Source organism: Pleurodeles waltl, chromosome 8, assembly GCF_031143425.1.
Source record: "Pleurodeles waltl isolate 20211129_DDA chromosome 8, aPleWal1.hap1.20221129, whole genome shotgun sequence".
NCBI classification, from domain to species: Eukaryota; Metazoa; Chordata; class Amphibia; order Caudata; family Salamandridae; genus Pleurodeles; species Pleurodeles waltl.
The window spans coordinates 1,402,250,417-1,402,275,713 of NC_090447.1; the positions used below are offsets into that span (position 1 = coordinate 1,402,250,417).

At 46.3% G+C, this 25,297-nt stretch overlaps 1 protein-coding gene across 1 annotated transcript in view; it reads left to right on the forward strand.

The window, feature by feature from the left end:
* The window catches only part of LOC138249601 (trifunctional purine biosynthetic protein adenosine-3-like), a 249,449-nt gene that overhangs the window by 144,515 nt on the left and 79,637 nt on the right, over positions 1-25,297 (forward strand). The window contains exons 16-17 of the mRNA XM_069203543.1: positions 8,071-8,223; positions 14,799-15,002. Of these exons, the coding sequence (XP_069059644.1) occupies positions 8,071-8,223; positions 14,799-15,002 (357 nt within the window). The remainder of the gene's footprint in view (positions 1-8,070; positions 8,224-14,798; positions 15,003-25,297) is intronic.

Genomic DNA, 25,297 nt, shown 5'->3' on the forward strand with positions numbered 1-25,297 from the left:
TTTTCCAATAGTGTCTTTAGACACGCCTACAGTCCAAACCCCTGAACGAAATTACACCAAATTTGGCAGGAAGCTAGATCATGGTGCACAGATTGTGCTTTTTTGTTTAAATCCGTTCAGTAGTTCCTGAGATATTCAAGGGGAAAAATATAGATATCTAGGAACGCGGATCCTCCGTGGATCCAGTTGTCCCTGTGCTGATATCTGATTGGCTGCCAACACTTCAACAAGACAGTTATAATGGAGGGTCCTGTGGACCAAGCCAAAAGCCCCAGGGACCGCCACCTCCCTGGGGCTACAAAATGTTTTTTCTTTTTTACATTATAGTTAGGCTCACATTTTAAGCGTACAAAACCATAGACATTCAGCAGTTCTATTTAGAGTTATTTCAAGTAACTATAACTCGTGTCCTAAGGTAACTATAACTTGCGCTTTCACCATGCACTGCTAATTAACCCACATATTGCAACAGTCATGACATCTTTGATAACATAATTGATAATATGAATGTAACATTTGCAGAAAATTGTGCATGGCAGAAGTGAGAGTTTTAGCTACCTTAGGGCACGAGTTAGTGTTATTTGAAATAACTCTGACTATAACTGCTGAATTTCTATGCTTTGTACGTTTAAAATGTGAGCCTAACTATAACAGCCCGATAACCTTTGTTTTTTTAAAGTGAATGTGTGAATGTCTATGTTTTTTTTTATTCTACCGCCTAACTATAACATCCCCGTATGTTTTTTTCAGTAAAAAAAGGACCCCTTTACATTATTGAGTATGTGCCCCGGTGGGTGGTGGTCCCCAGGGCACACGGGTCCCAAATAGAGTCCCTTTTCTTTTTTTAAATATTTGCCCTGGGGGCTGTGGTCCCCAGGGCAGAGCATACATTATATTTTGCCCCTGGGGTATTGAGGTCCCCATGGTGCAGGGGGACCACAGCCCCCGTATATTATTTCTTAAATGCCTCAGGGAGGTAGCAGTCCCCGGGGCAGCCGGTGGGGGCCAGGAGCCTCCCCCACATTTCCAAATAAAGGCCCTTTGGGCTTGCCCACCCGGGCACTTTATGATAACGAGACCGCGCTTCATTTTTTAATTTTTGTTTTTATTTTAAGGCGGATCCGACATAGATCCGACTGTTATATTTTAATTAAAATGCTTTTTAGCCCTGGGGAGTCCCTTTGGGACCCCACCACCAAATCTAAGTGGTCAAGGTGTTCGTACCCTAGCCCCTTTTGTATTTTGTTTTATTATTTTTTTCTGGGACTCAGCTTCAGCCGAGTTCCGAGACGGCTGACAACACTTCTGTTGTTGAAGTGTTATCAGCCAATTAGATCTCAGCACGAGATCTGGAGGGGTCACAAATCCTTCGCTTCCTGATATATACAAATTTGGATTTTCATAGATTTCTCAAAAACTACTGAATGGATTTATACCAAATAACAAAAAGGGCGGTAGCCACTAGGTAGTTATAGTTAGTGTAGGAAAGTACCATCTTGCCTGGCATGTTACCCTCATTTTTCACTGTATATATGTTGTTTTAGTTGTATGTGTCACTGGGACCCTGTTCACCAGGGCCCCAGTGCTCATAAGTGTGCCTGAATGTGTTACCTGTGTAGTGACTAACTGTCTCACTGAGGCTCTGCTAATCAGAACCTCAGTGGTTATGCTCTCTCATTTCTTTCCAAATTGTCACTAACAGGCTAGTGACTAATTTTACCAATTTACATTGGCTTACTGGAACACCCTTATAATTCCCTAGTATATGGTACTAAGGTACCCAGGGTATTGGGGTTCCAGGAGATCCCTATGGGCTGCAGCATTTCTTTTGCCACCCATAGGGAGCTCTGACGATTCTTACACAGGTCTGCCACTGCAGCCTGAGTGAAATAACGTCCACGTTATTTCACAGCCATTTTACACTGCACTTAAGTAACTTATAAGTCACCTATATGTCTAACCTTTACCTGGTAAAGGTTAGGTGCAAAGTTACTTAGTGTGAGGGCACCCTGGCACTAGCCAAGGTGCCCCCACATCGTTCAGGGCCAATTCCCCGGACTTTGTGAGTGCGGGGACACCATTACACGCGTGCACTACATATAGGTCACTACCTATATGTAGCTTCACAATGGTAACTCCGAATATGGCCATGTAACATGTCTATGATCATGGAATTGCCCCCTCTATGCCATCCTGGCATAGTTGGCACAATCCCATGATCCCAGTGGTCTGTAGCACAGACCCTGGTACTGCCAAACTGCCCTTCCTGGGGTTTCACTGCAGCTGCTGCTGCTGCCAACCCCTCAGACAGGCATCTGCCCTCCTGGGGTCCAGCCAGGCCTGGCCCAGGATGGCAGAACAAAGGACTTCCTCTGAGAGAGGGTGTTACACCCTCTCCCTTTGGAAAATGGTGTGAAGGCAGGGGAGGAGTAGCCTCCCCCAGCCTCTGGAAATGCTTTCTTGGGCACAGAGGTGCCCAATTCTGCATAAGCCAGTCTACACCGGTTCAGGGGACCCCTTAGCCCTGCTCTGGCACGAAACTGGACAAAGGAAAGGGGAGTGACCACTCCCCTGACCTGCACCTCCCCTGGGAGGTGTCCAGAGCTCCTCCAGTGTGCTCCAGACCTCTGCCATCTTGGAAACAGAGGTGCTGCTGGCACACTGGACTGCTCTGAGTGGCCAGTGCCACCAGGTGACGTCAGAGACTCCTTCTGATAGGCTCCTTCAGGTGTTGCTAGCCTATCCTCTCTCCTAAGTAGCCAAACCCTCTTTTCTGGCTATTTAGGGTCTCTGTCTCTGGGGAAACTTTAGATAACGAATGCAAGAGCTCAGCCGAGTTCCTCTGCATCTCTCTCTTCACCTTCTACCAAGGAATCGACTGCTGACCGCGCTGGAAGCCTGCAAAACTGCAACATAGTAGCAAAGACGACTACTGCAACTCTGTAACGCTGATCCTGCCGCCTTCTCGACTGTTTTCCTGGTGGTGCATGCTGTGGGGGTAGTCTGCCTCCTCTCTGCACTAGAAGCTCCGAAGAAATCTCCCGTGGGTCGACGGAATCTTCCCCCTGCAACCGCAGGCACCAAAAAGCTGCATTACCGGTCCCTTGGGTCTCCTCTCAGCACGACGAGCGAGGTCCCTCGAATCCAGCAACTCTGTCCAAGTGACCCCCACAGTCCAGTGACTCTTCAGTCCAAGTTTGGTGGAGGTAAGTCCTTGCCTCACCTCGCTAGACTGCATTGCTGGGAACCGTGACTTTTGCAGCTACTCCGGCCCCTGTGCACTTCCAGCGGAAATCCTTTGTGCACAGCCAAGCCTGGGTCCACGGCACTCTAACCTGCATTGCACGACTTTCTAAGTTGGTCTCCGGCGACTCCTTTGTGTAACTTCGGGTGAGCAGCGTTTCATGCATCCTCGTAGTGCCTGTTTCTGGCACTTCTCCGGGTGCTACCTGCTGCTAAGAGGGCTCCTTGTCTTGCTCGACGTCCCCTCTACCTCCTGGTCCAATTTGCGACCTCCTGGTCTCTCCTGGGCCACAGCAGCATCCAAAAATGCTAACCGCACTATTTGTAACTAGCAAGGCTTGTTGGCGTTCTTTTGGCAGGAAAACACTTCTGCACGACTCTCCACGGCGAGAGGGATCCGTCCACCAAAGGGGAAGTCTCTAGCCCTTTTCGTTCCTGCAGAAACCTCTGCTTCTTCTGTCCAGTAGAAGCTTCTTTGCACCCACAGCTGGCATTTCCTGGGCATATGCCCATCTCTGACTTGCTTGTGACTTTTGGACTTGGTCCCCTTGTTCCACAGGTACCCTAGATTGGAAATCCATCGTTGTTGCATTGTTGGTTTGTGTCTTTCCGGCATTATTCCTCTAACACGACTTCTTTGTCCTTAGGGGAACTTTAGTGCACTTTGCACTCACTTTTCAGGGTCTTGGGGAGGGTTATTTTTCTAACTCTCACTATTTTCTAATAGTCCCAGCGACCCTCTACAAGGTCACATAGGTTTGGGGTCCATTCGTGGTTCGCATTCCACTTTTGGAGTATATGGTTTGTGTTGCCCCTATCCCTATGTGTCCCCATTGCATCCTATTGTAACTATACATTGTTTGCACTGTTTTCTAAGACTATACTGCATATTTTTGCTATTGTGTATATATATCTTGTGTATATTTCCTATCCTCTCACTGAGGGTACACTCTGAGATACTTTGGCATATTGTCATAAAAATAAAGTACCTTTATTTTTAGTATAACTGTGTATTGTGTTTTCTTATGATATTGTGCATATGACACTAAGTGGTATTGTAGTAGCTTCACACGTCTCCTAGTTCAGCCTAAGCTGCTCTGCTAAGCTACCATTATCTATCAGCCTAAGCTGCTAGACACCCTATACACTAATAAGGGATAACTGGGCCTGGTGCAAGGTGCAAGTACCCCTTGTTACTCACTACAAGCCAGTCCACCCTCCTACAGTTAGGACCTAATTTGTAAAGAAAAAGTGTTTCTTCACTTGCCTATATCTTTGGCACCTGTTGATGAATCTTCACAAAATTTTTCCAAAACTTTTGACGTTGACGTCTGCTGCTGTCTGAAAAGTTTTGGGGTCATCTGTCAAGCGGGGGCTGAGAAAAAATGGGGGGGGGGTCCCAAAACATATTTTCCCCATGTTAATTCCCATGTTTTGTTTTACCACAACTGCAGCCCGAATCGCTGGATGGAATTACACCAAATTTGGGAGAAAGGTAGCTGTTGGTCCAGAAAGCATCCTTTTAGTTATTGGGTGTAAATCCATTCAGGAATTTTTCAGATATTAAAGAAAAATCAAACTAGTATACATGGGGACGCGAAGGCTCTGCAAATCCTCCTGATCTCGTGCTGAGATATGATTGGCTGCCAATATTTCAACCAGGAAGTGTTGCCAGCCATCTTGGGAATAATGAAGGAGGTCCGTCACTGACCCCCGGCCCAGGGGACCACCTACTCCCTGGGCCTAACTTAAACATTGGAGGGGAGCCAGCGTGGCCCCCCTCGTGGAGCCATATATGGCCCTGGGGACCGCTACCCCCAGTGTGGCTGATGTTATGTCCTGGGGTGCCCCCACCCCTGGGACATAGTTGTTTGCTCTGACTTGGCGGTAACTTTAACAGTCAGAGCAAACACTCTGCTTCCAGTGGGCAGGAGATGGCAAAGTGCTCTCGCCTGCTGGAAGCGGAGGTTTCCTCTCTTTCCCTGCCCGCAGAGATGCAGACAGGGAAAGAGATTAAACAATTGCTCTTACACACAGGTAGCTTCATGTTTAGCAGGTCCCTGGGTGCAATAGCAGTGCAGGCTCCCGCAGGAGGCATGGAACTCACTGGGACTGCCTGGCCTTGAGGCTCCCACTGTGGTCCCCATCGTATACACTGGGTGCCCAGGGCACCCAGGTGGCATGGAGGGGCCCCAAGAAATGGGGCCCGGGGCTGAAATCCCCACATTAAGAGGTGGCCAAGCCCCAGGGGAGGGGGCTCCCAGGGGGCTCCCAGGGCCCTGAAGCTCATTTCAAAGAAATTAAACCTTACCAGGAAGCACTCACAAATATAAACATAGCAGGAGCCCCAGCTGCAGCTCCACTTCTGTAAAGGGGAAATGATTCTCACTTCTGGGTTGGCGAAGGCAAAACAAGTGTGTTTTCTCAGCAATTCCATAATGAAAAACTCTCTGAAATCCTTTGTGGAGGTGAATACATCTATGATCTATTGAAGCGCAATCTGCATGTGACTGTTATGAGCAGGTTATTTCTTGTCCTCTCCTGGTGAGAGCAGAGTGCATAGTTCTCCCTTTAAATTGCTATAAGTATGCAAATGTGCAAATCACATGGAAGCTCCGCCTGCTGGCCCCAGTAAGCAAAGGTCTTCCTGCCTTTTTCCAGGATGATGGACAGCTTACCATGGGCCCCCAGTGCATTTGCAGCCAGTTTTGGTGGCCTGTTTTTGATGCTGAGGGATATGAGGACATCTCCACAAAACAAAGAAGCACTTATGTCATATAGATAAGAGGAAGGACCCTGTTTTGGTTGAGATTTACGTCTTTGTAGTCTTGTTGGCTTCACTATAGGAGGATTCATGTGATTTCATATTTCTAAATAAAGACACACCAGGAACAATCATATTTCCAAAATGCACACAAGGTCACTGTTGACGTTTCCTTGTGCTCCATTATGCAGCTGTAGTGAAGAATACATACTGGATATTTACCCAACGAGGCAGAAAGAACTCCACTATGGTATATATTTTTTGCAGAACTGTGGACTGTTGTTGGATAAAAGGTGAGGTGAGCTTCCTTTGTGGCCAACTTAGTCACACAGGTACTGACACACCCACAAAGACACTCACACACCTACTCACAGACACACTCAGACACTCATGCACCCACTCAGACCCAGACTGCAGCAGTGGTTCGATTAACGTATAGTAATTTAAATTACTTTAAGTTAAAAAAGAACATAGAAATTCACTGAAAAAAAACCAAAGATTACAGGTATGTTATAGTTAGGAAACAGAATTAAATAAACATAGAAATTCATTTAAAAGACCAAAGGGAATTTATAGTTTACTCTCACAAAATCACAGAAATTCAGCATTTATAGTTATGGTTAGCTCAAGTAACTATAACTTGTGCCCTAAGATAACTATAACTCGTGCACGCACCATGCCCTGCTAATTACCCCACATATTACATCACTCATGACATAATTGATAATATCGATGTAACATTTGCAGAAAAACAATTCAGGAGAAAACTGTGCATGGCGGGGGCGCGAGTTATAGTTACCTTAGTTGTGCTAACCATAACTATAACTGCTGAGTTTCTATGGTTTGTGCGTGTAAATTCAGAACCTAACTATAACGTCCCTGTAACCTTTGTTTTTTTCAGTCATGTATACATATCTTATCAATACTTACCGGTAAAGGCACAAATACTTAGCTGCATGGTAAAGGCATAACATGGTAAAGGCAGCATTGTAAAGGCTGTTTCCCCGAACTAAGTAATAGTAGAGAAAGTGCTGGACTCTGCAGTGTTCAGATTTACCATTCCTACTCCAGCATAAGCAAAGGTAGGGAAAGTGTTTAATTTTAAAGGGCTCAGGTTAACTATTCCCACTCCTGAGCAACTGTAGGAAAAGTATTGGATTTTGGAGGGGTCAGATTTATTATTCCCACTCCAGCGTGAGCAAAAGTAACAAAAGTGTTTGACTTTGAAGGGGTCAAATTTACTGCAAACTCTGATATAAGCAACAGTAGGGAAAGTGTGGGATTTCGGAGGGGTCAGATTTACTAATCTCACTCCAGTCTTTGTAACAGTAGAAAAAGTGTTTGATTTGGAGCAGTAAGATTTACTATTCCCATTTCCCACTTCCATCTAAATCATATAAATGTATTTAAATATATGCCACACAATGGCAAAACAAACATATTAAAAAGAACAATAATATTGTCTTGCCTTCCAACCAGGTACTGTAGTAGGTAACTTATTCTGTATCATGCAGCAGTTCTTTCTTCTTGCCTGTGATGCTTATCTGGCTTTAGTTTCCTTCAACGTCCAGTGGGCGTGCCCTTTCAGTGCTTTTACCCAGCAACTTAAGTTGCCAAATAAAAAAGGCAGTATTATTAGCAAGTTATAGACACCAGTATCCCTGACCTGGGACACAAGAGAATAATAATATCACCCAAAAAGGATACAGCCAAGTTCTCCCTGAGTACCCTGGGCTGTCCAGTGGTTCCTGATGGGCCAGGTAGGTCATCCAGATCTTGAAGACCAGAGTTGCTGTCATCACTGTGGGCCTCTTCAGTTGGGGGACTGGATAGTGCTGGCACGTCCTCTCCGGTGACATTGGCTGGGGTACCTGTGGGGATGTAGATTCTGTCTGATTCTGTGTTATTGGACAAGTACAAGCTCAAGGGAGAGGGTTCGGTAGGGCATGGCTGCTCGTTTGTAGAATCACAAGCATGTGCAGCAATGAAACATAATATATCTGATGTATCATGGCAACAGTTCAATATTAACAGTATACTGACACTACATTTTTTTTCCACAGGAGAATTATTGCTTACCCCTGCTAAGGTATACAGCACAACACTGCTATCTGTTGTACGTACAGGCCAAGTGAAGGCATGTGCCCATATCACTGGCGGGGGCCTACTCGATGGCGTTTCCCAAGTGGTGCCAGCATCACTCGGAGTAGCATTAGGTAAGGACAAAAAGGAAATGATGTCAGAAGCCAGATTTTATTTACACAAGTTTTATTTAGTTTGTTTCAAATGTGTACACAGCACCACATACCTTGTATGGTAAGAGACCATTATATCACAAAACTGACAATCAGTGTGAGGGGAAGAACAGGGGTGTGGATTAGTTTCAGTGTGTACCAGGCAGCGTGTTTGTTGAAAAACAGCACGAAAACGAAGTAAGGCTGTTAAGTACGGGAGACGCCCTACAAGCATGTATGACTATCACTGTGTGCAACATCGTACTTCTGTTTTTCTCCTAGATATTCTGCCAGACTGGAGGCTCTTCTTCTCACTACAAGTTGCCCGCAGCAGTACTCTCGGATGATACTGTTTTGGAAACTGCAAGCTGTCGATTGTTTCCAGAACTCAAATTAATAAATCTAGAAACAACAGAGACCCAGTTTTATCAGACGCAGATTCACATTCACTGAAGTAATAGGGGGAGAGACTGAGACAGGCCTGCAGACCATGGGACAGCCCATCCGATGCCTTCCCGCTCCTTCACCATGGGGTGGGCAGACAATGCACCCCCCACAGAGACTTCCAAGCCTCCCCTAACCCCAACTCCCCTCAACCCCACCCGCACAACCCCGTCCTCTGTCCCACATCCCCTTGATCTGTCATGGCACCCCACTGGAGTTTTAGTACCTACATTGATCATGCGTAAATATCAGCATTAAAATCTCCAGAACCAAAGACCAAGTAAATCCAGGTCTGCAGGTTATTCCCCATTCTGTGGGCTTTAATCCGTAATCCACAGAAGATCACGGGAGCTTCCAGCTGGAATCATTGACTTTGATCCCACTGGAGGTAATGAGGATGTTGTAATGAGGGCATTTGCCTTTTGCTTGTTCATCCATACTATTTGATACTCTTTGAAAATGTGTTTGCGTGCATTGAATTCACTCCTTTGAGTTGCGAACAACCTGGATTATCCTAGCAAGGCTTTCAGTTTCTTTCCATCTGTGCTTCGTTCCATGCAGCTATCCTTTCCTCCTTTCACCTCTCTCAAAGAGCCCGCTTCGCTTTACCTTTCAACTGGATGCTGAGCTCCCTGCATCCTAACATGGCACTTTGCTTTCAGCAGTTTCTGTTCTCTGCCTTTACAGGCTTTTGATACCTGGGATGACCAGCAGGCTGCCCACTCTACAGTGCAGTCCATACTGTGCATGGTGCCCCTTCAGCTTGGTCCAGCTGGTACTTTGCCTTCGTCATTTCCCATATCTGACTTCACAAGTGATTGACGGTGGACAATACAGAGCAGCTCCAACCCCATCCGACTTAGTTTATGCTCCATAAACGATGGCTCTATGACCATAGCATTGGCAGTGCCAATGTATGTAGCCACGTAATATACTTGCATCAACCATCATGTCCTCGGATGCCTCCCATTGCATAACTCTACAGATGTGCAATGCATATAAACAGGGCAGTCATTTTTGTGGTTCAAAACTCTCACTCAACATTTTTTGTGTTCCAAATGGAGACAGTGATGCTTAGCAGCTGTAGGCTGCATCTTTGAGTAATAAACCAAAGAAGAGACACTAGTGAAATAAAGAAGGAATGGTATGAGATAGGAATGGTGTTTTTCATGTGGGAGGCAACAGTTACAAGGACACAAATGCTGTGCCAGCCCAATAAAGTATCTTTTGCAGCATAAAGTATATTAGTTTTTGCATGCCACCACCCACCAGTGGTATTAATTATTCTGCCCCACCTGTTAGATAGCTTAGCTCCATACCCTCTTCTTGAGTTAGTTTTCTGGCACACTCTTCAATTGGGTACAATATTCGATGAAACGTGAATCGAAAATGTGTGTGTGTTTTACAAAGCCAAGAGATTTAAGAAAGATAAGGATATCGTTGCAGGGACGGCTCGTCCGCTAGGGCGGAGGAGCATCGCCCCCGCCAGCAGCAGGAGCTACAAAACATTTATAGTAAAAACATAATAAACTTAGTTTATTATGTTTTTACTATAAAAGTGGGCAGTGCCACGGGCGTGACATGGACGGAGGGGGAGTGCACAGCCACCCCTCCCCCCTTAGTGCGCAAGTATGTTTGGCCAGCCGTCTCAGGCCAGCCAAACATACATGCACACTGTGGTCTCTCTAACCTGGCACTGTGTTGCCAGGCTAGAGAGAGCATGTACATGCTCCCAGTCTGCTTGGGCGTGCCCCCATCCTATCCTAACGCTGCTTTGAGCAGCATCAGGATTGGCTGCAGGGCAGGCTGGGAGTCTGTGTCTGCAACGACAGAGCAGTTCAGATGGAGCGGCGTGGGAAAAAGGTACGTTTTTGTTTTGGTCCCCCCCCACGGGGGTCCACAAAGCTTGTGCTGAGCACGGATGAGCAAATATGTAGCTAGGCCTGAAAAGGCCATTGCTGAAAGTATAGTTCAGTTACCAGGCATGCTTATATTTGTGTTGGGGTAGGAAATATCTGCTTAAACCGAGAGCATTGATTTTCTTTAGCTACGCATTTCTGTTTGGGTGAGATCAACAACCTTTACTCATACTGCTGTCCAGCAAAATGGTCCCCATGACCAACCCACAATACACAGAAGATGAGGGAGGGGTTATTCCAAGCTTTTCTTAGTGATACATTTGGTATTGAATGGAACAAATTATTTCACCATCTGTTCAGAGGCCAGGCAAAGTCAGGACTTTCATGTAACCTCTTGCTGTGGGAGGCCTTAGTCCTGTTCTAGCAAGGAGAATAGATTTCTAATTCATGAGGCAGAATTGACAGGACATCGGTGGAGGGAAGAAGAGGTTCTCAAAGCTACACCATGGTACTGCCACGTTGAACATTTAGTGTAGAGGGCTGTGGGAAATATTTTTCCACAAATCATCTTCTCAGAGCATGAAACTCCTCATCCTGTTACAAAAGTAGGAGTAGGAAGTGTGGAAGTTTATTTGAGATTGGATTAGGGGCCACTAGCAATGACAATCCTGATCAACTCTTTAAAAACTCATGCTTGAGCCACAACAAGGATATAACCTGCTTGGATTTGAAGAAGAAGGAAGACGTTTCTGCCTGCAAAAGTCCCTGCGTCCTTGCTAGACACTTTGCGAAGGCGTTCCTACTTCTGACCTGTACTTATACTTACAGCATTTGCCCCCAAAGTTGGTGGAGCCATTTGCCTACTGAGCTCAGAGGCCAGCCTGTATCATCTCCTAAGAAGAATATGCCTGCTGGTGGAACTCTCTGCAAGACCGGATGATTAGAAGAACCTGAGTGCAGAAGGAGATTTGTCTCTTGGGGGAATCTTGCTCAAGGAAATCGGAGTGCTGCTGAGTCTAGAATAGCCTGAGAGAAGAGGAAGCTGTTTCTCAGGGAGACTGAATAAGGGGGTCTGGATTCAACCAGCCAGAAACACCTGCAACTGAATTAGCAACCTATTCTTAATTTTAATCTTTCACCGGCAGGGACTCTCTGTGATGAGCCGCAGGTAATTCAAGCAGCATCTGCTGAACTTTCATTCAGCCACCGAGGGGCCTTCAATCAGGCACAGACTTGCACTCATCACTACCATATTCCCAGAGTGTTCTTCCCTTCTGCACTTGTGCTCAACAGCACTCCATCCAGCAGCCCTCTGTAGTTTTGTGTGTTCTTTGACACCCCATACTAGATCTTCAATGCCAATAAGCCGCTTCACAATGTAAGCTTAACTCCATCACACTGCCTTCCCTGGTCACCTCCAAGCGACTTACGCCTGTGAATTGGGAATTCAACAGCGCAAGCGCCCGGCTCCAAAGCCTGCAGCGTTAGATTTTGCACCAGTTCATGTGATTCTACACTGCCCAGTGGTTCAAACTGAACATAAGTGCACTGAATGACTTTGGACTATTTCAGCCCCAATTTAATTCTGTGGTAAATTATAGTATTTTACCTTGTAGCTTTGTTCAACGTTTATCCATTTTCCTGTATGCACGACATATATAATTGTATGAAAACCTGTATCTTTTCTCTAACTTAATTTGGGCATTTAAGTTCCTCACATTTACAGTCTTTTTGTTATTTGGTTATCTCGTTTGCATTTGTCACAAGGACTTCCTGTCGGGAAAGTTTCGCTTTTAGGCCACACTACGAACAGTAAGACAAAGTATTCTTATTGAAACTAGGTCGCTTCTGTGGGTCAGATTGTTTAGGCCTGTCAAAACTCAGGCACAGCTTCAATCATGATTGTCGCTTCTTTGCACCTTAGCCCAACTTTCAAATTCCCTGCAGCATGTCTCAAAGAGGAACTCTCTCTTTGTTTTTGAACACCGTGTAGCATTGTAGCAGGCAGTCTTGCATAGGCACTATAGAAATAGCCAATCCCTGAGTTGGTCATGGTCCCTACAGCTAAAGCATGGTGATCTTAAATAATTGTAGCTGAAACAATCCACCCTTAACCATGGTCCTGGAGATTTAGGTTATTGTCCAAGTAAGTGGGCAGATTGTTATCCATCTTTCTCATTTCATCACTTTGAAAAAGACAGACAGAGGTCTCTGATCTTGCTCCGGTGAATACCAAACAGTATGATAATGATTTTCCCTGCATACAGTAAGAGCCAGTTTGGACATATCCACATTTGCCTCTGAGAAAGGCAGCAACTTAACAATTGCTAGGTTGAAACAGCAGGGATATTGAGCATTTGTGTATTTTAAAGACAACGCAGTCACAGAGAAATTGCTTAAGGCGACAGTCTGGGCTCTTTGGGTACCAAAATTAGGAGGGCCAAATTTGTCAAGGTTATGCGTCACACCCTTGTGCCACGCAAAGTGATGCAGGGTGACAGAAAACATAGAATGAGATTTACCAAGCCACACAAGACCACTTTACGAGGCCCTGTATGGCTTGGTAGATCTGGAGTAACGCAAGACAACGCAAGCTGCTGCCTTGCCTCACTCTGCCCTGGGAAGGTGCTCCAGGGGTATAGCATGGATGTTTCCATGCATCCACTCATGGATTCTGGTGCATTCCCAGATTTACCAAGAAAGGCAAACCTGGAAATGCGTCAAAATCCTGCTCCGTTGTAGGAGAGCCATGACGAGGAGAAATATATCATATCATTCTTCAGCACACTTGGAAAGAGGAGCATGCCCCGAGGATTGATTTTGTGCAGGAAGGTGCCCTTTCCTGCACAAAAACAATCCTGCCTACAACGCAAGCAGCTCCAAGGCGCAAGGGTGCCTGCGTTGGTGCAGGGCAGCACATTCTGAGCCAGCGCAAGCAAGGAGAGGACAAGAATGTGCCATATAATCTGCAATTACTGTTTCCTCTGGCCGGTGTGGAACTCTGCAAGGCCTACTTGGATTGTCCACAAATGTTGACTAAATGGTTGGGAAGGAGGGGGGGAGCCTTGTTGATTGTCTTGTGATCTGTGAAGCTTATTCATTTGATTGTACTGTCTGTTTAGCAATCTGCTGTCTACCTGTCTTTTGGCATGCTTTCAATAAAAAGTTTATTTTGTAAAATGAGTGTGCCATGTAATATTAAATATGGTGTATTCCTTGCCCACTCCTTTTCACACAGAGCTGCAAGGTGTCTTGCTGCATTGTGTTCCGTGAAATAATGATAAATCTGGCACAGAGTCTTCTTCTAGTACAACACACACCTTCTGTCATGTGAAGACATCCTATCCCATGAGTGATATGTTTACATACATTTATCAGCAGATTAATTAGACGTTATGAAAGGACAATGGACATCAACTATAATAAATACCTAGCTCCATGTGTTCACAGGCACTGGGGGTCATTACGAGTTTGATGTACGGTTTTCACTGTCCGCTGAACTTCCGGTGGGGAGGTAGTCTGTGTGGCGGCAACCTCCCCGCCGGCCCCATTAAGAGTTTCCAGCTAGGCTGGCGGACAGAAACCCTGGTTTCTGTTGGCCAGCCTGGCTGGAAACAGGCTATAGCATTGCCCCCGGCTCGTAATCGAGCCGGCGGCAATGCTGTAGCCCGCAGATTGCACCAGCACCCTTGCAATGTTCAGCAGGGAGCCCCTACACTGCTTACGCCAAGTTCATGGGCAGTGCAGGGGCCCGCATGCACCGATTTTACGCCAGCATTTTCATGGCAGTGGTACCGCCATGAAACCGCTGGTGTAGAAGGGTGTTGTAATCCACTGCTTGCAGCGCTGGCCTAATGGATTAGGACCACCACTACCTCCAGACTGCTGGGATCTCTGATCCTGTCGGAGCTGGCGGTGCCATGGTAGCCCGAACACCAGATTTGTAATGTGGCACTCGGACCGCCATCTGCGAGTCTGGCGGTCTAGAGACCGCCAGACTCGTAATGACCCCTACTGTGTCCAGTCCAGAGCATTTCAACTAAAATTATTGCTACCAAGTACATTAGTCAGATTAGATCATTGAAAGCAGAAACCGTCACAATCCCCAAAATGCATTAGGTTAATACGTTAAAGCCCAGGTCAGCAAATAGTGTGCCTGACAACAGGGTCACGTGTCTACCGTAACTGCATCCTGTTCTACATATACTGATGTCAAGAATCATTGTGTCTGCTGACACATTAACTTTTATTTAGATGCACATTGCTGGAAGATTCCCGAAATCTTCTGTTGGTTGCAAAAACAAGGAGACTTCTCAGAGGAAGAAATGCTGCAAAGTTTCAATTGTGGAATTGGTGCCATCCTGATAGTACAGAAGGAGATGGCAGAGAAGATCTTGAAAGATGTCCAAAAATACGAAGAAGCTGCACTGATAGGATCTGTGGTTATCCGCCAAACAGGTCAGTCTTATTCCTACTTTGAAAAACTACATCAGACTTTAAGGTTATTGTTATATTCAATGTCTAACACTGTTTACAAAAATGTGTTTTGACATAATACTGAGCTTTCTATTATAGTATTGCATGTTCCCAATGCCATTTGTAATTTATCTGTGTCTCATTGCAGAGGCACGTCGGTCTTAAAGTTGAATTACATAATATGTCATTAATAGCATTGGTAGATATTAAGTGGCAATTTGGAGCATTTTCCTCATTCTAAAGACGTGTGCTGCCGTATAAGAAAAGACTGTATGCGCTACTGCTACAGGCAGGTTGGTGAATACGTATTCTCATCATCAGAATTGCCTGCTACACATTGTATAATCCACCAAGATAATTACCTACCTCATTTCACCAACATTAAGCAGACTTTGTATCGTCCATCAGCCGTCCTCCTGATTTGGAAGTTCGCGGGGTGGCATAGCCCTGGTGGACTGCAGCATGGTATGTGCTTGAATAAATTGCTACATTTTGTATTCATTGTCTAACATTTTGGCACAGGTTGAAATGAATATCAGTAATAATTGTCATCTGGCAAATTTTCAAGTTTTGTGAAAATTGGTAAGTGAACTCGACACTGGTACGCCATTCGGTATTTAAATATTAGTTGCTAGTGTGTACTTCCAAGAGTTGGATGAATATCTTTAACAGCAGGCTTTGTACTTGAATCTTCAGTTATAGTCTAGAGCAGTGTTTCCCAACCTGTGGTCCGGGGACCCCTGGGGGTCCGCGAAGCTTTCTCAGGGGGTCCGCGAGAGCCTAGAAAATTGAAAAATATTAACAAATATTGACAAATTAGGTCCCCAGCTTCCAGTAATGGACTCAGAAGGCGGGGGTCCCCGGAATCCCATGATTCAGTGGGGGTCCCTGGGTTCCATTAATGTTAAAGTGGAGGTCCACAGAAATCAAAAGGTTGGGAACCACTGGTCTAGAGTGCTCTATACACCTTTACTGGATCACTATAAAGGAGGCAAGCAAAATCAGCAGTAGTTTAAGAGGCAATTACAGATCCTGTTCCACTGGTTGAGGTAAAGGAATTTGGAGCAGTGTTTAGGAAACAAAATTGTGCAAAGAGAGGCATCATGTGCCAGTCTAGTTCGACTTAGAACTCTTAAGCTATTTAACCTATTTTTATCGTGTGAGTACCACGACTTATTGGATGAACGAGAAAAGTATGCTATCAGACTCCATTGGAGGGGCTTGCGGTCATTTGCCACGGATGTCACAGGGTCCCTCCTGCATACTTGACCAATTAGAAATCCTTCAGCGCCTGACACACAATGGTGAGCAGTCACATGCTTCTCAGTGATGTAATTTAGCGGTTGCTCCAGTTTAGGTCTCAACACATCTGCCCAATAACTAAATGTCCAACACAGTGTTTGACTTTCAAGAAAGAAAAGTATTTTAATGTACATCAGAATGGAATACTACACACAGACATGAGCAAAGCACAACTTAGGGCCTGATTTAGATATTGATGGGCGAGTTACTCTGCCACAACGGTGGCGGATATCCTGTCTGCCAAAATCTAAATCCCATAGGATGGTGTAGGATTTAGATTTCAGGGGATGGGATATCTGTCACTGTTGTGACAGAATAACTGTTCGGCAATATCTAAATCAGGCCCTTAATGTCCTAGGTGCTGTTTGCTAGAGCTGCGCCTTTATCTCATATCTCTCCCTGCCTTGTGGTCTAGGAACTTCCACCTGCGAAGAGGTGCAATAAAATGATTATGGCTCAGATTTATATCACTCCGATTAAGGTATTTCCGCTCAGTCTCTCACATTTCAAAAGTTTTAATTCCTGTGCAGTTTGGTTGCTCATTTCTTTTCACCTATGGTAGAACAGTCCGTTTGGGCAGCCGTCCTGCTTCATCTCTGTGTGCCAACTTCTCATTGGCAGCTTCATTTTTGGCCTCCTTGCTCGCTGCTAGCGCCCTCCTGGTAGATGCGGCTTCAGTAGTCCTGGCTCACCATGTCTCTGTTCGGCACTGGCAGTGCTAGAGCAGGCAGAGACAGCAATCCCCACAGAAGGGTTGATTTCGATGAGGAACAGGGCATGGGCAGGTTCTCCCGCACTGGTGCGGTCAAGCAAAGGCTGATCGCCTTCTGGTGAGGCAGCCATGCACAGGCAGATCTCCTTCTGGACAACAAAGGCACAAGCAAGGCAATCATCTGGGCAATATGGTCCGATACAGACGGAGCCTCTTCTGGGTATTATGGCCATGTACAGGGTGATGTTCTAGACAATATGGCCATTCACAGGATGATCTTCTTCTGGGCAGCACAGCCAGGCACAGGCCGCCTTGGAATCAGATCTTAGCCATGACTGAGCTTCAGCAATCTTAGGACAAGTTGTCTCAGTTCCTGTCAGGTACAACTTTGAGAGAGAATTGTCCAGCAGGCACCAGGGTATTCAGATTGCTCTCTGCAGTCACCCCTCTTCTTGAAGTTCCACCAGTATTGGGTATCCTCTGAACCTCCCACCTGCTGGAAAGTCACTGCTTTAGGGTTTAGGAGCCTCCTTCTCCGTCACAGATGTCTGACTGGCTTCTAGGGCAAGCATACTGAGTCAGACTCAAGTAATGTCCCTTCACCTCGGAGAAAACACACATTTTAGATGCACAGCAGCACTCTGAATACTCTGCAGAACACTTGCTTACTTGACAATAGAGATGTTGGAATTGGAACAACAAGTGGGGTCACACATTATACAGCAAAAGCAGACAAGAGATGTGTACCCACTGCCTGCATTTTCAGAACTGGTGTGGGATGGCTCTACTTTCAAATGGATGTATACCAATACAATGCACGCCTTTACCACACAGATGCCTTTTCCATAATTAGGTGAATATGTCAGAGCCAACATAATGTTTTGAACTTTAAAAACACTGTAATTCACACTACATAGTTAGTAGAGCTAACTGTAACTTGCGCCATGCATTGCTTATAACCTTGCATATTACCTCACTCATGACATGCTCTATGACATAATTTGAGACACCACTGATGACATCTCAAATGGCTTTCAGCCAGATCATATGTCCACCCCAAGGCAAAATTCAATTAAAAAGGGGGAGGGGCTATGTGGTCCCCCACCCTAAGCTTTATTAGGCTCCGGGGACACCATCCCCTGAGACTTAATTCTAAGGGGTGAGGGGATTGAGGACCCTCCTCCCAGAGGCATACTAACCCTGGGGAACCCAATCCCTGGGGCCAAATTCCATTACAAAGACGAGGGGCCACACAGCCCCCTCCTCGGGCATTATTTGGCCCCAGGTACCCCATGCCCAGGGGCCAAATTGCATAAAAAATGGGAGGGGGGCCATGCAGCCCCTCCACAAGACTTATTAGGCCCCGGAGACCTCATCCCCTGGAACCGCATGTTATTATTAAGGGGAGTGGGGCCATGACCCCTCCTCCCAGGCCTATTATGGCATCAGGGACCCCATCACCCAGGGCATTTCTAAATTATAGGTGGATGCCCCAGCAGCCCCAGCCAAACCCATGCATGGTGCAGGGGCCAGCATTGTTCCCATCTCGAGGGAAGCAGATATTTTATGCATGCTTCCTCTGGAAAGGTTCAATATGTGGTTTCCTTCCCACAGGAGTGTGGGCAGAAAAACAGATGTATGCTCCCAGCCGACAGGAGCAGACATGCCTTCCCTGCCCATGCTGCTGCAGGCAGGGAAGGCACGTTTGCTCCTGTCTGGATTGAGAGTTAAAAATGCTCCCGGAAGGCAGGAGCAAACACATGTCTAGCTGCTGCAGTAAAGTAGTAAGGAAACTACTCTGTCCCAGGGATGGACTCCCCAGTACAGAGTACTTGAGGTGGCCCCGGAGGATGGGGTCCCTGGGGCTTTTTATAGCCCAGGGAAGGGGCTATGTACCCCCTCCCTTTACACACGACTTTGGCCCTGGGGGAAGGAGTTCCCAGGGGCTATTAAGACTCAGGGAGGGGGCCCCATGCCCCTCTTCCCCCGTTCTTAACCAATCAGTGCCTAGGAGATGTGGACACCGGCGTTTACAAAGCCCACAAGAGCTCCTCAAACCCAACGGTCCAGATATACAAATATTTTTTAACTTTAATTTTTCAAAAACTACTGAACAGATTTACACCAAAAAGCACAATCCAAAGACCAAGATCTAGCTTCCTGCCAAATTTAATGTCATTCTGTTAAGTAGTTTTTGAGGTAGAGCTGCCCAAAGATGTCTATGGAAAATGCATGGAGAAATTTGCCTTTGGGATCCTCTTTTTCCTCATCCCTCACTTGACAGATCACTCCGAAGCTTTCCTGGAAGGGACTATGGTCAATTAAAAAAAAAAAAAAGTTTTGTTATTTTGTGAAGATTGGTCAAAGATATTAGCAAAGAAAAATGCCTCATTTATGGAAAAAATAATAAATATATATGTATATATATATATATCAATAGGTTCCCTGCAAATGTTGCAGTGATATTATCAATAATATCATAGAAGATGTCTTGAGTGACGTAATATGTGGGATATTTAGCAGTGAATGGCGAGGGCGTGAGTTATTCCTTTGAAGTTGTGGCCAGCCAATCACACCATTGCTATTGGTGCGTGGATCTGCAAATCCACCCGGATACGCGAAAGATCCACAGTGGATCTGTGTCGCAAGATATCTATTTTTGTTTTTCCTTTAATAACTTCAAAACTACTGAACGGATTTGCACCAGATTACAAAAGGCACTCTTTCTGGACCAAGATTTAGCTTTCTGCCAAATTTGGTGTAAATCCACCAGTGGTTCGGACTGTAGTTGTATCTAAAATCCCTATGGGAAATTGCATGGGGAAAATGCGATTTGGGACCCCCCCTTTTTCTCAGCCCCCGCTTGACAAATAACCCCAAAACTTTCAAGACAGCAGCCAAAGTGAGTGGCAAACTAGTTTAGAAAATGCCATGAAGGTTTGTCAAACGACGCTAAAGTTATTAGCGAAGTAAAAAATGTTTTTCCTATGAAACTAGGCCCTAACTAGAACTACCTACTAGCCACTGGTTGGGTTCGAAGGACTTTCGCGAGAGTTCTGTGAGCTTAACTTCTAAAAATAAAGTGTTCTGATTGCCCAAAGGGGCTTTTTTCCCTTGAGCCATCTCGCTTCTCAGGGAGGAGTGAGCCGTCTGATTGGCTGGCTGCAACATGAAGAAAAATGTTGCAGCAGCCATGACAGGACGCGGGGACTTAGTCCCCTGTCGATATAACATATAAGTGGACAGAGTAGGGAGACCCTGCCCCACTAGCCCTTGAAGAGGGACCACAGAGGGACCCTCAACCCCCTAAAAGGGCAAAAATGAAAAAATATTTTTTCCATGATTCTGCTGTACTCCAGTGGGATTGCAGGGGGAAAAAAACAAAATGCCAGCCACCATTTAAAAATTAAAATGACCCACGGGGTGGGCCAGGGTCTGGGGGTCAACATTTAATTATGTGTGGATGGTAGCGTGCATGAGGCCCTGCTTCCTGAGCCAAATTCAGCCACAGGGACCCTATCCCCAAAGGTCTGCTATTTAAATTGAGGGGGAGAGGGGCACTTGCCCCCCCCCTCCCAAAGCCTCTAAGGGCCTTGAAACATAAAAGTAGAGGCGAGGGGCGACACACAGCCCTCTTCCGTGGGCCTCTAAAAGGCCCAGGGGAGGAGGTGCATAACCCCCATCCATGGGACAGTAAAGGGGGATAAAAATTAAATTACAGGAGAGAGGTGCAAGTGACCCCTCTCCATAAGCCTCCATGTGCCCTAAGGAAATTTATTATACATTATTTTTTTGCTTGTGGTGACCCTTCAAGAGGCAGGGGCACCATCAAACACTTTTTCTCATGTTGTGGCGGACTACAGGGAGTGACACAGTCCTCCAGCAACATTAACAAAATCAGTAAGTGCCCTAGATCATTAAATCCATGACCCCGGGAGAACTTACCATATAGTTGAAGAGCAAGGCTCTCTGGTGGTCGTTTTTATGATTACTAGGTTTTTATGATTTTTATGATGTACTAAGCTGAAAAATGTTAAAAGGAAGACTCAGGCAAATGTTGATTTTATTTATTTGTTTGTTTTTAAAAACATGTCTGTGAATCTTTCTTTTAACATTTTTCTGCCCACAAAATGCAGTCATAAAAATAATGTTAAAAAGAAAGACTCACAGACATGTTGACTTTTTTTTAAACCTTTATTGAACATTTTTAGAGTAATTACGATTATCATAAATTGCATTCGGTGAATTGCTGAAATATATACTTCATTAAAATTATTGATGATTTTTGGATAAAGATGATATGTCTGCTTTATATATATTGATATGCTCACCCCTTAATAAAGCCAATGGGCCCACTTTTTATATGGCATTAGAGTGAACCCCACACCGGGCATGTGCAGCATGGGGCTGGCTTTACCTGTGGTAATAAAATATTACTTTACGCAAAAAAAACTAGAAATTCACAGAAAAAAACAAAGTTTAAAGTGACGTTTGAGTTAGGTGAAAAGGTCAGTGACAACGTAACGTTTGAACCTAAAAAACACTGAAATTCATCAGTTACCTTTATCTCTATTAACTATAGCTTGTGCCCTGTAGTAACTATAACTCACACCCTGACCATACACTGCTAATTACCTCATTAATAGCATGTTCTATGACAGCTTTAATGGTATCACTGCAACATCTGAAAATACATCATTGATGACAACACTATGTCCGGCAGGGACATGAGTGTAGAATGATGCTTCTTAAAACAGGGTTATCTCTTGCCTGGAGCATCCACAAAAGAGGCACTACGAGATTTTGAGGTTTCTGCACCTGTCTGTCTTCCGCCAACTGAAAGCATAATCAGGTAAAGACAAAAGGCTGGGCCTTACCTAAAGAGATACCTTCACCTTGCACATCAAAGCTTGCAGTCCCACTCTTCACCCCTACCATCCAACAAATGGCGATTCACGAAGACTAATCTGCAGTTCCTTGCTCAGCAAAAGGCCTCTTTGAATATCTAAAGGAGCCTTGTCTCTTCTTCACTCACTTTAGTGTCTTGGTCGCCTCCTTCTAGTTTCAGAAATGTCAACAATACGTTTGAGTGTGGGAAAACAACCTAGCCTCCAACTTGTGCAAAAGGCCAGGCAAAGCATAGTCAAAATAGATCCCACAGCCTCTATTACTCTTGGTCACTTGTTCACAACATGTATGTGCCTCACGGGCTACATTCACAAACATGCACAACATACACTTGGGACGTTGGTGCTAACATTTGTGTAAGCGTGTAGAAGTGAAGCATTACATGAGTGAGCCAGTAGGCCTCCATTTTAGTATCCCAGATAAAAAGGTCTCGTCACATCTACTGATTCACAAAACATGGTATGCTGCCTCTACAACTGTATTGGCTAAACCCACGAAAGGAAGAGTTGCCCACCATCTGTAAGTGAGGACATGCTTGGGCTGTCCCTCCAGTTTACAAGACAAGTCCAGGACCTCATTTAGGTTAAGGGGCAGGCCTAGGACTTTGCACACACACTAGATTAGCCTGAAGCTGGGGCCAAAATGTTTGGGGGCATGCCCTGAGAGATGATGGAGTAGGACGTACCAGCAGTGAGCTCCTGTGGCCGTGAAACTAATTCAGCTTAATCCACACATAACACGGCCCAAAGGTGCCCTTCTGGAGAGTTGCAGTACCCTGTGACTGCGCTCAGACATCTGTGACATCGGAAGCAACACAGAGAGGAGGGCAGGATGGTCATTACGGTTACAGGCTGCGTTACGACCGCACGACCTGCCAAAATAGCGGCACAAGCAGCTGAGGTCTAAGGGAACCAGCAGAGGATTATTGGGTGCTGGGCTCAGCGACAGGGGCCAAGAGAATGTGACACCACGTTCTTGTCAGGGGCTCAGCACCTCATCGGCCAGCCGCAGATTGGAGCGACCACACAGAGGAGGCCCTGCTCAAAGGCCGCGAATGTGGCAGCGGGTTCTGCGGACCAACATGGCCACACAGATGAGGCCTCACCTGGGAGCCATGAAGGGGACAACTGACTCTGTGGCCTAGAGCGGCCTGCTGAGCTGACAGGGAGAGGAGTGCAGTGGCTTTGCCGCCTTGACTGGCAGCCCAGTGACATATACGACCTGAGAAGCACCTGGGTCGAAATTCAGCAATTCTAGCAAATCCCCCTGGGGCCTCTGGCGGAGCGGTGAGTGGGTGAGCCCTGCTTGCAGGATGCGGCCCACATGGGGGCATCTGATGGGCAGCCCATCCCTCCTTCATTGACAGTGAAGGAGCATAGGGGGCATTTATGGCCTACAACCTGTGCATAGAGGACACACAACCCCAGCTGTGACCTCTACTGCATATACATTGGATTTTGACAAGCAGCCCCTATCTGTACCCCCTGCTTTGGGTTGGCGCGATCCACGGGGCATCTGGCCTGTTACTGGAGATGGTACAAATGATTTGGCGTTCTCTGGGGCACCCAGTGTGCAGGCTACTGAATTTCAGTCCCTAGGGGGGGCCTACAGCCCCTACTTTTCCCCACTTCAGGACTGGGTGTATAACGCTGATAACCACCCTATCCTTTAGAGAACTGGAGACACTGCCACCTGGGCCTGAACCTTGTGTGACTACTGGAACATCATCTCCTGGAAACACATTGCTCAATTGCTTTTCATCCCGCTGTGGGTGCCTTAGAGTACCTGGCCTCTTCTCACTCGGATCTGGTAGTGCCAGGGGGATGGGTCGCACCAACGGAGTCAAGGGACCCGAGGGTGCCGGTCGACCTCCTAGGGGTCTATCTGTACTACTGCCCCAGCTGCCGGCCAGAGCAGCGCTCTTAATGCCTCATCCCCAGCTCTCAAAACCATCTTGGTGGCCATAAACGACTCCAGGGAGGCCCAGAAACACATATTAGACACTGTGGTGGTAGACTGTGACATTCTTAGGCATTACCACAGCAAACCATCTGAGCGTTTGGTGACCATCCAGTGCGTTGTGGCTGACATACAACAGATGGTGGAAGGGAGCCTCACTAAATAAATGACGAGGCAATGGAGCACATTCACCTTTTGGAGCTCAGAGTACAGGACACCAAAGGGAGAGCCCGCAAAATAACATATGCCTTGCGAGGATACCGTAAAGAGTGGAGGGACAGAACATAGTTTCATTATTGGAAGGCTGGCTCCACTTGCAGGTGGCGCCTGAGGGACTTTCACATTTTTTTGTGCTGGACAGAGCGCATAGGGTGCCATCAATCCCTCACAGCCAGGTGCTTCACCACGCTCACTGGTTGCCCTGCTGCTGCATTACCGGGATAGGACGCATATCTTCCAAATGGCCTGAAACAAGGAGGACATATTTGTGGACAATTATATAGTCATGGTGTTTCGAGACTTCACACCAGCGGTCCAGTGACGGTGCACTTCTGTTGTGGCTGCTAAGGTGAGGTTTCGACAGGTGTGGTGTCATATGCCATGCTTTTTAGAGCCAAATTAAAGGTCCTGGGAATAATGGAACACACTTCTCCACAGACCCAAACAGACTTCACAGACCCAAACAATCTTTGGAGGTGGATCGACACTCACTCAAGGAACTTGGAGGTGCCTGGCGTGCCTGGGCACCCTTGGAAGCGTCAGTGGAAAGGACCTCATCCCAACCTTATGTCCCCCAGTGGCCCCTCCCGAGAATAGGCTCTGGAGGGTCAACTATGTGTAGTGGCAGCAGTGACGAATCTGAGGAGGACTGGCTCTGAGCTCAGTTCTTTCGACCACAGAGCAGGTTCACAAGCCTCAGACCCAAATACACCCTCCAATTCCACAATATATCCATCCTCTGAACTAGAGCTGCTGAACATCCCCAGCTCAAGAGGCCAATGGCCTGGGTTGATGATGCTGCACCAGCCATGGACACTACTACTTGGTATTTGTGTTGGGGGGTGGGTTCTTGGGCTGGGCTCACCTTGTTTAATTATGCTTTGCTTTATGTAACATGAAAGTCCAGGTCTTCACCGTTTCTCTGCGGGCATGACTTGTCCTTGTATGGCCGGAGTGGGTTCGGTGGCCTGGGGCCCTCCGTCCCTTGGTGACCACCACAACCCCATTGTTGATTACGCACCCAATTATTTCGTTTTTTGTTATTCTGGTTTATTAGAGTTTGGATGGTGGGACTGTTTTCTGTCTGTGCTCGGAATGGGAGACTTAGTTTCTTGTGTCTGTGGGTGTGTCTGAAAGAGTGTGAGGATGGGACAAGGTGGCCATGGGAGGCCCCGAA